The sequence below is a fragment of the Phasianus colchicus genome, chromosome 1 (genome assembly GCF_987193195.1).
Source record: "Phasianus colchicus chromosome 1, bPhaCol1.hap1.1, whole genome shotgun sequence".
NCBI lineage: Eukaryota > Metazoa > Chordata > Aves > Galliformes > Phasianidae > Phasianus > Phasianus colchicus.
In genome coordinates, this window is record NC_143436.1 from 184,841,451 (window position 1) to 184,854,962 (window position 13,512).

The following is a 13,512-nucleotide window of genomic DNA, read 5'->3' on the forward strand; positions in this document are numbered from 1 at the left end:
AAAAAAAAAAGGCAAATATCTTTAATGATTCTTATAATATACCTCAATCAAATTAAAGATGAAATGTGGTAATTTCTTAAAAGGTTGTGTGCAATGTCTAAAAAACAGTCCTTCTATGTGTTATAATCACCCTGTAAGGAAACTTATTTAATCTGCTGCACTTTGGATTGACCATAATAAAGCAAAGCAAGGAATTACAGTAATAATATTGATCTGACATTCAAAGAGGGAGTCTTGAATTTCAGTACTGGCAGACAGGAAAATGAATAGTTGGTTACTGGGTCTCTATTTCTCAAAAGAAACCAATCCATTTTTTTTCTGAAATGTTTGTCCTTGAAGATTTCCATGTGATCTAACAAAAACAAATAAAAAAGCAGAACCAAAACAGAATTCAGGGAACTCTTGTATTTTTCTTCTTTAATTCTTTTGTGGAATGAAACCTCAGTCAGGACCCCTTGTTCAGTCACATAATATGCATTTTCTTCTCATTTTGACATCAGAAGAAAACTTTATACACTTCCCTAAATTCAGGATCTGAACTTTCATTTCAAGTTATAAGTATCATCCCAAGTAATTGAATATAGTTAAGATTTTAGGACTTCAGCAGAGCCTTGACAGACCATTCCTCTCTGTGGGGAAAAAAATAAAACACACACAAACAAGATTTATGAAAAAGGAAAATGAAAGGAGGAAAAAAGGAGAAGTCCCTCTTGTGTCATCCTGTAGGTAAAGAAAGTGGAATTATTTGCAACAAGATCTTCCAAATCAGAGCACCTCCAGCTTTCATTCCTGAGAAAAGCCAAGAGTCATTATGCTCAGTTCTACCCCTCAGACTGATGGATGCATGTCCCTAGATGGGCTACTCCACCAGATCTATGATGGCGTGTCTGCCTGCAGGTTAACACTGCATCCAGCATCTTGTGCTAGAAAGGAAAAAGGATGTTGACAGAAGAGGAAACACAAAACCAGAGATGTGAGTTTAAAAAGCTGATAATCAAAACAACAAAAATCAGATGACTGATCTGATCTCTTGGACTTCTAAGTTTTTTCTATATCTGCATTTTCTCTGAACAATGTCTTTCCACGGGACGTTAAAGGAGAGACAAACCAGAAGGGAAAGGAATGAACTATCAGTGAAGCAGTGATCAGGCCTGCAGTGTTGAGATCTGGCCTGGCCCTCCTATGTTTATTAGTGCTGAAGAACCTACACTTGTGCGGCAGAGCTTCTGAAGACCATTTCTGTAATGCCACTCTCACATGAACACTGTTCCCAGTACCCATATTTCCATGGCTCTCCCTTCTCCATGGAATACCTTAAGGAATGAATGAGTGTAGAGCATTGCTTGTATACCAGTAGCATCAAATGAATTTTTAATAAGCTCTAACATATCAGAATTGTAATTTCATCTTTAACATTCCATTGAAGACAGCTCAAGCCAAATTTGGTTGGATCAGCTCTCAGAAGCAGAAAATGATCAGCTGTAGTGTACAGCTAATGTTACAACTTAATAATTTTCAGGTTCACCTAAACTCCAAGGAGCTCAGCTTTCATTATGAAATGATCTACAGGTCTTTACTTCTTGAATATAAGGCTATAATTAAAAGAGTGTAATTGCATATCTTTCTTCTAAATGAAAAAAAAAAAAAAAAAACCACGTTTCAATCATTCAATTTCCATTCTGTAATGGAAAGGCTTGTTTCTTTTCTCATTATATACATTTTCATGTTGTTTGTGTTCCTCTTACCTATGTTCTGCAATTCATATTTTTCCTATTATTCAGATCTTTCCCTGAATTAAAAGTGTATCGTGATGTTGTAATAACAGCAGTATCATAATCATGCTCTTCTGCTAGCATTTGAAATACTAAATAAAATGATCTGAGATTAAACTTAAAGAAATTCTGCCAGTAGCCTTCCAACTCTATATTTTCCTTTCAGTACTTTTGTCTATCATCATTCTCCTAATCAGTTTCTTTCTGTACTTATAGTTTTTGTATCGTCTTATGCCTTTTCCAAACTTTTTTCTTTTTTTTTCATTACCAAGGAAGTGGTGAAGTGCTTGAGCAGGATGCCCCAAAAGGTTGTGGATGCCCCGTGCTTGGAGATGTTCAAGGTCAGGTTGGATGGGCAGCCTGGTCTAGTATTAGATGTGGAGGTTGGCAGCCTTTCCTGTGGCAGGGGGTTGAAGCTTGATGGTCCTTGAGGTCCCTTCCAACCCAAGCCATTCTACGATTCTATGATTCTATGAACTCAAGAACTATTTCACATCACACCAGTGTTTCTTCTCTAAACCAGATAATCTGAAATCCACTTTTTTTTTTTTTTTTAAATTCAAATTAATGCCTCATTTGTGTTTCACATGATCTTTCTGTTTTATACCGTAATGTATACCATTTTCCATTAATATCCACTTTTAAAATTACTCTTCTGTCTTTATTTGATGTGAAGCTTACAATGTATTGTGGCTATGTTTTTGAAAGTGTGGTGGAAAAATTACTTTTTAATGTGCATATATATAAATAATTTTCTTGATAATAATTTATTTTTGCAATTTTTTTCATTAGTTTGGAATGGAAAATATCTTCCCCCATGGCTTTGAGATTATTAGAAGGTCTGATTTTCACCATCAATGGTAGTCATGAATAGAAAAACAAGATTAAATTTCATTATTAAATTTCATTATTGGTTCATGTAGATGGTAAATTCTGAATTGTTTAAATTACAAAAAAGGCTGAGTTTCTAGGAAATTGACACTACCGAAGTTTTTCACTACATAAAAATGGGTATATTTCCACATTCCTATTAGCCATTCTACTTATATAATCTTATTTATGCAAAGTGAATGGTACAGTCCTTTCCTCAATTTTCTTTAATATTAATGTATTATTTACTTCTTTTTTTCCTGGTTTATTAAATTTGAAAAAAATAATCTCACTTCACTTTTTGGCAAAACTTGTATTGTTCTTATCCCTTTCATTACTTATATTACACTATAGGGAAAATAAGTTCATCAAGTCCAACAGAGTAACACCACTAAGTCCACAGCTACAGTCCATGTAAATGTACATTTTCTTGCTGTATTAATTTCAGATAGATTTTACGCCTTTGACTTAGAGACATTCCAAAACATTTTCATTTCCTCTCTCATTTTTATTGCTACAACTAGCAATACTGACTAGCTTCCTGCTATTTAATGACTAGATCCATTGTTATTTGTTAAGATTAACTTTTCTACAAGGTCTTAATTATTTACCAGAACAAGACTATAATAACATTATTTCTTCTCAGTAGAGTCAGTAAATAATCTGCTAATTATCACAGACAGAATAAGGTCATTAGTGGTATTTACTATCCAAAGTACTCTGTGCTGCTAAATTTTCTCGTAAATAACAGTGTCATGCAAAATTAGAAAGGTGTAATTAGAAAAGTACAATTTGGAGCTACCACAACTGGGCCCTGACAACATGCAATAGGTGACAATATGAAGGTAGATTACAGTATGTAGTTTTGCTTTTCCTCTCCTCTCCTCTCCTCTCCTCTCCTCTCCTCTCCTCTCCTCTCCTCTCCTCTCCTCTCCTCTCCTCTCCTCTCCTCTCCTCTCTTCTCCTCTCCTTTCTGTGATTCTCTGTTTACTGAACTTTCTGATTAGAATATGAATTTTTTAAATAACACAATCATCACTATCAGTTTCACAGTATCATTTACTATTGAGAAAAATGTAAAAATGTCATAGATATACTGGGCAAATGTTACATTTTAAAATGGAATTGTTTCTGTAACAATATGAATATCTGATACTACTGACTCAAACATTGGATCAGAAATAGATTCTTGGAAGCTTTTAGCATAAACAGCAATCCCAACCCTTATAATAACTGAGAATAGTAGTTGACAGTCACTCCAATACAACTCTCTCCTTCAACATTACACCTTTAATATGGGTTATTACGGAATAATTGTACAATTGTAGAATCCCAGGAGTTGGAAAGGACTACTAAAAGTCATCTGGTTCAGATCCCCTTCAATGAACAGGGGCATTCACAGCCAGATCAGGTTGCTCTGAGCCTAGTCCAGTGGGTGGTCTTGAGTGTCTCCAAGGTCAGGACATCCAGTACATCTCTGGGCAACCTGTGCCAGTGCCTCACCAGCCTTACTGTAAAAGTCTTTTTCCTTATATCCAACCTATTTCAGTTTGAAACCATCCCCTTGTCCTATCACCACAGACCCTGCTAAAGAGTCTGTCCCCTTCTTTCCTGTAGATCACTTTTACATACTGAAAGGTCATTCCCAGGTCTGCCTGGAGCCTTCTCTTCTCCGTTCTGAACAGTCCTATCTCTTTCAGCCTGTCCTTGTAGGAGAAGTGTTCCATCCCTTGGAGCATTCTTGTGGCCCTCCTCTGCTCCAACAGGTCCACGTCTCTCCTGTACTGAGGACTCCACATCTGGACACTGTACTCCAGGTAAAGAGTCACCAGAGCAGAGTAGAGGGGCACGATCATCTCCCTTGAGCTGCTGGCCATGTTTATTTTGATGCAGCCCAAGATACAGTTGGTTTTCTGGGCTGCAAAGGCACATTGCTGGCTCTTGTCCAGCTTGCCATCCACCAGTAGCACCATGTTCTTTTTGGCAGGGCAGTGCTCAATCCTTTTGTCCCCTAGCTTGTATTGGTAGTGGATGTTGTCTCAACCCAGGTGCAAGACCTTGTACTTGGACTTGTTGAACCTCATGAGGTTCTCCTGGGCCCACTGCTCAAACATGTCTAGGTCCCTCTGGATGGCATTCCATTGCTCTGGCTTGTTGACTGCACCCCACAGCTTGGTGTCATCAGCAAACTTGCTGTGGGTGCAATTGACCCAACTATCAGTATCATTGATGGAGATATTGAAGAGTATTGGTACCAGCACTGACACCTGGGAGCCACCACTTGTCACAAATCTCCATCTAGACATTGAGTCATTGATCACCATTCTCTGGATTCGATTCTGCAGCCTGTTCTTCATGCATCAAACAGTCCACTCATCAAATCCATATGTTTCCAATTTGTAGAAAAGGATGTTGTAGGGTACTGTGTCAAAGGCCTTACTGAAGTTTGGATAAATGACATCAGTGGCTCTTTCCTTTTCCACTGATGCAGTTAAACACAATGTTTAATGTTTTTCTTCACATGGAAAACCATTATCTTGACACTTCAGCTTTCTAGTTTAGTCTCCACTAGTTTCTACTAGTCTTCACTAGTACCTTACTGATTTTATTCTCTTAACAGTAGACAGTGGAGTAACTCTTAAGGATAGAACTACTAAAAAAACCAGAAGAATATGATTACCAGCAATAGAACTTCTCACAGTATTTCCATGGAAAACATTTACTCATCTTTTGTGTGAATGGAAATTTACATATGCTGATTTCTATCAGTACAGAACAATTTCTTTGACTCGCACAGATAAATCTTTTCTCAGAGAATATTTTGAAAGTTATTTCCAGTTCACTTCATAGCAATTTTCCTGAAATATTTTTTATTTTTATTTCTGAAGTGTTCATATAATTTTGAATATTGAATATTTACACATTAAGATGGATGCTTAATTATTTATACTAATAAAGATAGAAAACAGTAGAAAAATTAAATAAAAATAAGAATAAATTTGCATTCTATGCACCTCTAGTGTTCATTATGTAGGAAATAAATATACACAGTTAGTTATTTAGTCTTTGAGCAGTTGTCCAATTAGCAAATCAAAAGGCATTATGATCCTAACATGCGTTAGAAAATATCAGTCTTTTTCTGCTCATCTTTTTTTTAAACAACTCAGCTTACAGTTAAGAATAAAGACATCATGCTAGAGATAAAGGTTCATTAAAACAAACATATATGTTTCTGTTATGGCTGGTGTGGATTCCTAAACTTTGTCACTTGCTTTCTGGATAATATTGGCAAGTTAGTTCACCTGCTTCTTGGCAAAACATGATTAATAGTACTTTACAGTTCTGCACAGAATTTTGAAATCTATTATTGAAAAAAAAAAAAAAAAAAAAAGAATAATAGGACACAGTATATAAAAATAATTTAAAATAGATAAAAATATACAATTTAATTTTACAGCATTTTGAACTGACCTCCTTCAGCTGAGCAGATGACCACAATTGGGCTGAAGGGACCATCACCTTTGTTATTGTAAACACCAACTTTCACTTCAAAAGGAGTGAGAGGTGGAACACTTTCATCTCTATAGATAAACTTTGAGGCATCTGAAGATGTCACCATTTTTTCCTTCCAACCACGTGTTCCATTAGGTCTGAATGCTACAATATATCCAAATCCTTCTCCATTCTGAAACTCTTCTGATACTGGCTAAAAAATAAAGTTCAGATAATGATTAGGTGTGGTTTTACTAACTTAGAAAGCAATCACTCAGACTGACTATTATGTTGTGTCAGGGTGGTCTCCTGCAATTGCATTATAGAATTTTAATTAACACACCTTAATACACAATTATTTCCAAATCAAAAGCCTGTAGGAGTGTTTCTTCGCTGAATGGCTCGTGTGCTCAGAAGGATATTTCTTTTATACTTTACACTGATTAATGCTTTAACCATTGATATACTAATGGATTAGTTCCTTCAAGTGGTCTTGTTAGAAGTGTATACCAACCTATTTTTGTAAGGGTTCCTATGATATGATGTAAGTGACACTTATTACAGTGGGAATTTCTTAGGTTTTATGTATCCAAATGGGATGTCAAGTTAGCAGTTTAATTCCGGTGTTCAATTAGAGGCTTAGGATATAATGTAATAAACCTAGTAGTTCTTACTCTCAAACAAAAAATCTTGATGAAAAAAAAAAAAATCTAATTTGCTTTTCTTATTTCATAGGATCTATGAAATTAACCACTTAAATTGGGACACAACTGTCATAAGCAGACAGTTGGCAAAAAGATTTATCTGTTGAGAGACTGAGCTTTGTAAAAGCTGTATTTTAAGTCTCCAGATCAAGAAATTGAATTTTTTACACTAACTCACCTCCTAAATTTGTTGTAAAATCAAGATTGGCATTAGATTATGTTTAACAGATGTCAGTATATTAACCCTTGGAAAATGCCAAAAAGGGTACCTAAAATTTCGTATCTTTAAATGTCCATCTTAGATTTGGATGAACATATAAACCAGAGCAGAGACACGGGAGACACAGAATCGTCTTCAATCCACTTTGTATTTGAATGCCTCATCACTAGGCACTTGCAGCACTCATTTCCTATCCAGCTTTCTGAAACGGTGCACTATTTTCCAAGGAAAATACAAAATAAATAAATACACTGAAAAGATAAAAGACAGGGAAGGCAAAAATATGACAGACTTTTTACCTAGTGAGTTGGAAAGGAGGAGCCTTGGAGCTCTTCACAATATTCATGGATTTGACAGTAGATTGTCACTATACAAAATCAAATCAAATCCCTCAAAAAATGGAAATACAAGAGAAGTAGCAGAATCTCTGGATTCAAATGTAAACGCTAAATACACACTATGTGAATTATGTGAATAAGCTGGGGCATTAAAACTTTATTTGAACCTGCTGAGTATAATTCAGTAGCCTAAGAAGATTATTCTTCCTTAATTCCCAGAAACCCACACACCATTCCAATATCTCTTCAGATTTCAAAATACTTTTTGAATTCCTATTGCCTAAGTAAGTCCAATTAAGACTTTTTTGCATCTTGTGAAAGTGCACATTAGTTGTACTGGAGCCGTGTTAAGTTGTACTGTGGCTGTGCCTTACAGAAATGCAGTGGTTAAACAAGAAAACACAGTAGTTTGTAGTGAGTTGTTGATACCACTCAGAGTATTATCCAGTGTAACAAGGTTAATTCTTATTTCTCACTGCATGATTTTGTGTTTTGCTCTATAATTTCTTGAAGAAATTGAGTGACTATCATTAGGATATCACAGAATCACAGAATTGATTGAGTTGGAAGGGACTTATAAAAGTAATCTAATCCAAATTAGAAATGTTAGAAATCTTTCAAGCTACTAAAACGCGTATATAGGCTCACTTCATGATTTATGATTGACACACTCGAAATGCCATTTCATTATCTTAATCTGATTAATTACTTTATGCAGTTTAGGAGGTATGTGAAACAGTAGTGTGCTGAAAGTATCCGCATTAGGAAGAACACAAAATGATGATGGAAACAACAAGCTCATTTTAACGTTGTAGAAGGACTGACACCTTCTCTCCTATTGGCAATTTGCATCCCTTAGCTATAAAAGAATGCCCCTCTTCTTGATCTTAGGGAACACCATAAACACACTTTACATGAATACTACATGTTAATATATTATATAAGATATTTCAATGAGGCCAGTTTCATCAGATACAATTCCAGACACTTGAGGTTTAGTTAGGGATTTTGCATAGTCTCCTCCAATTACTGCTGTTCATAGCCTGAAAATTGTAACCAAACTGAAATTAGTATTGTCTCACTTTAAGTAGTTTGTCAGAATCCTGTGTTTCTCATATGATTTTCATTGAAACTCTCTATTTTTATTTGATGGATTTTTTTTTAATAACATAAAATAAATACATATATGTATTTACTCTGAAATTCTTTTCATGAATCTAGAAGTTTTGAAAACACCTCAATAAAAGTTTCCACTCTACTGTGTTATTTATGATCAGCAGAGAAAACAACTTTGCTCATCCAATTACCTGTTGTCATGGTCATACATCTGTGTTGTACCTGGCATCACAAATATCTTCTCAAAGTAAAAGTCTGCTTCAGGCATTTAGATTTTATTTGTACAAAATACTTCAAAAATGCATTCTTCCTTATTTTAAATGTAAATTTAAACATAGTTATGGGAGATTCTTTCTCTTCCTTAAGCTATTATTTCATCTATGTAGCATTCACTTATGATAAAAAAAGGTATCACTTCTACCTAAGAATCTGGAAGAAAAGACTGATGAATTAGGGCAACTTTGGAGCTGCCACTAAGGGAAGCAGATTCTCTACAGTATCCTCAAACCACATTAAAGTGCAATTTAATTTAGAAACTTCAGAATGAACACGATTTTGTGTTTATATCTTGTCAATATTTACTGTAAGGAAACCCCAGTACAGTAGTGTTTACTTTGTCCCCAAAGAAGTAAACTTAAACAAGATATTTAAACAGAAAACTCCCTTACCTCCCATGCTATTACTAATTCATGACGCCTTCCGCTTCTGCCACTTACATTAGCTGGAGGTGTCTTTGGAACTGTGAACAAAAAGGAAAAAAAAATAATCAGAATGTCCAAGTTATTGAAGGTTTCCCTGTAGTAATAAATTGCTGCAGAAGACATGAGGCTGCTAAAGCAGAGCAGAAAAACATAGAATGCTGTGGTAAAGTAATTTTCCTCATTTCATTTCATGGAATTCCACAATCAAGGGAATGATTATAAATGTGAACAAAACATAAACAGAAAAGAAAAGGTATACTGAAATAAAAAGTTGCTTAAACACTGTTTCTTCTGAAAGTTAGTCAAATTTTCAGTGTACATATATAATCTAGGAGATAAAACAAAATTTGTCTTTTTAGCATTTGTACTTTTTAAAAAAGCATTTCAAAAATCAAACACCAGGGAACTTGCCATTTTTCAATTTTAGGAAATTTTAGGAATTAATTAAGTTATCTCTACTATATCCCAGGTCTTTAGTGATTTAGAATATTTCAGTTCTTTAAGACATATATTATTATGCCTTGTCAGGAATCCAATTTTCAGATAGTTTAGTTATCTTCCTTAAACAGCCTTTATCCTTTCTTTCTAAATGCTGGAAACTATACCATTCATTCTTTAATATTCTTTAAAATCTAAGGCGAACTATAGGTTATCATAGTCAGTAACTTTAGAAATTTTAGTTATTCTATTGGAATTATATATATATATATTTCTTATTTAATATATCTAATGAAGCTCTAAAACTGACGAATGTCCTGAGTTTATTTACTGTGAGCATGTAGTGCTTGCATTCCTTATTTGATTAAATATGCCATAAGATATAACCTCCCTATTTTCTTCCTTACAATAGTACATAGGGTATGGGTAGAACTGTTAAGGCTTTATTGCATGCTATTGAGCTTATTTATTGACTAACATGGTGCCTTTGAACTATACAAAGAAAAATAGATTCAAACAAATGTACACCACTCTCTATTTCCCATGTTGAACATTAACAAGTTCAGTGAAAGTGCAGTTGTTACTAGATCCTGAAATTTCACATAATACTTCAGAATTAATCTGAAGTTTTTAACTATGATCTCCCCTGTAAAGAACATAAGCTCAGTTCTTTTTTTTTTTTTCTCATAACTAATGCAATCTCACAAAGTTTATGAATTGCTTCTGACATACACTGTTGGAAATGTGGTAGAAGTGAGAAAATAGTTACACATATGTTTCTAATATTGTTTTTTTGCTCCAGGGGTCATCTCCAGTGAATGCAGAGCTTTGAGGTGATCCATCCTTCCTAAGATAGCTGTCTAAGCAATGGCAAGGACTTATTATTATGACTGGAGACATGAACAAGGTTAAACTAAAACTCAATCTTTATGTATTTTAATCAAATTTACCCTTCAGAAACAGTATTATGCATTATTGAATGGTGAAGGTTTCCCCTCTGGCAAAATAATAATTTTAATGAAAAAGAATAAAAACTGTGCTTTACTGGGATGATCATTCTATAGAAAAGATGCAGAACAATAATTTTATCGATTAAACAGAATACATAAACTATCATACCATCTCTAATGGAAAATATTTAAACTATGTTTAGCATCCATTTGCTCTTTCTAAGGCTTTTTGTTGTTGTTGTTATAAAGATGAATACAGTGTTTGTGTAGATGTCATATTATTAGTAAGCGAAAATGCTGTGCTCCTTTGAGGTAACTAACATGATGGACTTGTTTAACGAGTATTGTCCTCTGTCTAGAGTTTTCCTCTTAAAAGCATTGCAGACTGAAGCCCTATTTAAATGAATAAATGTTAAAAGAATAAAACTGTCAAAACGATGGATTTCTTTTGCACCAAACTAAAATGTACATTCAAGCAGCAAAACTCTCAAATGAATAACCATTAAAAGAATAAATGTGTCAAAGGAATAAATTTCCTCTGCACTGCACCAAAGCAGATTATTTACAGTCAGGGGAGAACATTTTGAAATCAGTGAAGAAAAGTATTAAAAGAACACATTTATGCCAGACCCTGAGGTTGTCTATCATCAACCCTTTCAGCAACATCACTTTTATATCAGTTTTATATCTGAATTTTCTCACTCAGAACCAGTTCACTGCCATGCAATTAGTGACTTCCAAATCTTTACATTGTTAATTCTTGACACACATGAATAAACACTTGCACCAGAAAAACAGATGTGATTTCTGAACTTTCTTCCCAGACATAGGGTCCAAACGCCTGCTGGACAATGACATTATGACCTTTGTTCTTAATGTCTGTCACAAAACTTAGAAATTTAGCACTGTCTCTTCTGAACTCCAACTGATAACAAGCAGCTCTTTTCCATCCTTATACATCTCATTTAATAAGATAAAAGATAAATTCCCCACACTTGGAGAATTGAATTACTCCTTGGCTTAACATTAGTACTTAAGACCACCAAAAGTGACTATGCTTAGCTTGACTGTATGTCTCCAATTAATTTAAAGTTTTCTCATTAGTCCCTGTGTTGATCACCTAGTATTGATCTTCTCCTACTTTAGTCTTAAACAGTAAGATCTTTAGGAGTAAGTCAACTCTTTTTTTCTTTTATTACTTCAGCTACTGTTAGGATTGGGAACAAAACACGTAAAACTTGTGTTTCTATGTTTTTCTGGTGATGCAGTGTTCTGAACTTTTGGCAGACATGGTGACTAGATGTGGGTCACAGTAAATGCGATTGACAGTGTTTGTATGCTATCACACATTGATGTTTAAACCTTCACTTAAATCAAGTAAACCAGAAAATGAAAACAATTTCGGTATAGTTTGAAGGAATGGAAACAACAGTATTTGTTTCTTACAGAATTGCCATTTTCATTGAAGTATTGTGGTATGCTGAAAATGGAAGTAAAACCAAACAGACTTGGATTCTCTCAATGTCCCCTTGGATGAGTCAAAAATACACTTTAAGTGTTTTCTTTAAGAGCAAGCACAAGGAATGTAAACCTCATCCCCCTAAGAAAGACTTTGTCAATCTGAGAAAAATAGAAAGAGTAAGACTTATATAGAAAGCCCATCAGAAATGGCCAATTGTTGTATAATCTGTGTGTATTTTATCATTACAAGCTATATAGACATGAAAAGCAGTGGTTTTTACGAAGGAAAAAAATGTATGCAGAGAATTGATATTCCTGAGTGTTTTGTGTAGGAGAGCAGAGATTAAGAGCTAAAAATCTCTAGTAATGCCACCTATATATTATAAATTTGTGCTTAATTGTAAAGGCTGGGGAAACTTTTGGAGGTGGTAGATAATACTACTGATTTGAAATCATAACACTTGGGATAGAAAATATCTTTCCTTCTAGTGCTCTACTGTGTTTGATATTTTGAAAACTGGTCTGTTCTTTGAGATGCTTATATTAGCTTTTGTGTTCAGAATTTTAAACATTCCTCTCTCTTCACTCTGAACAGCTACTTAATTTTTGATTCTTTAACTGAAAAGTGCAGATTCTGGTAAAGATGGCCTTTTCAGAGATTTTATCTAGTCACTTTGGTCCAAAATACTGAAAATGATGAAAATGTGAAACATTTCAATTTATACTTTAGAAGTTGTAACCTGAATTCAGTTTCACTTAAAAAAAGTGAAATCTGAAGAGAAAGGAGAATATTTTATTTCAAAATGTCAGGTCTTTTGTTGTTGTTGTTTTTGTTTTAATTTTCATTAATGTTATTTCTAAATGCTAAAGGATACCAAGACAATTTGGATTTTGTTTAAAATTAGTCTTATTTTCCCCCTTTTTTTACTTCAGTGGATTAACTGAAAATATTTTTATGTTGTTTGAACCATAGCTTCCTTTTCTTCTAGAAAGGAAAATGAAGTTACACTGAACCTGCAAAACATGAATTTATTTTAAAAACAATTTGTCCACTATTTAACATTCTGGTATTGTAAAGAAATTTTAAATAAATGTTGTCCCTGAATGAATAATTAACCATTTTAAAGTGTTTATTTTGTTTGTTTTCCAACAAAATATTGGGTGGTTATTTATTTATTTATTTGTGTGTGTGTGTTTTCTGATTATTACAAACAGAAACAACAGATTTTTAATTTTGTAATGTGCTTCATTTTTTTTTTGCATAGAACAGAACTATTTAGTAGCCATGGTCATAGTTGATTATAGCATTTCTGTAGAAAAATGTAGCTGGATTTAGTTCCTGTCATTCACTTTTGCAATCAGGACAGATGAGATAGAAGGAAGACAAAGAGAACCAAGAGCCCAACTACTTCCATTTTTCAGTGTAAGAAATGATAATACCAGCTGCTCA

At 34.1% G+C, this 13,512-nt stretch overlaps 1 protein-coding gene across 1 annotated transcript in view; it reads right to left on the reverse strand.

Annotated features, from left to right (window-relative positions):
- LOC116244468 (contactin-5) overlaps positions 1 to 13,512 on the reverse strand; it is a 62,032-nt gene that overhangs the window by 15,055 nt on the left and 33,465 nt on the right. The window contains exons 7-8 of the mRNA XM_090146801.1: positions 9,181 to 9,251; positions 6,114 to 6,348 (exon numbers count right to left, since the gene is read on the reverse strand). Of these exons, the coding sequence (XP_090002927.1) occupies positions 6,114 to 6,348; positions 9,181 to 9,251 (306 nt within the window). The remainder of the gene's footprint in view (positions 1 to 6,113; positions 6,349 to 9,180; positions 9,252 to 13,512) is intronic.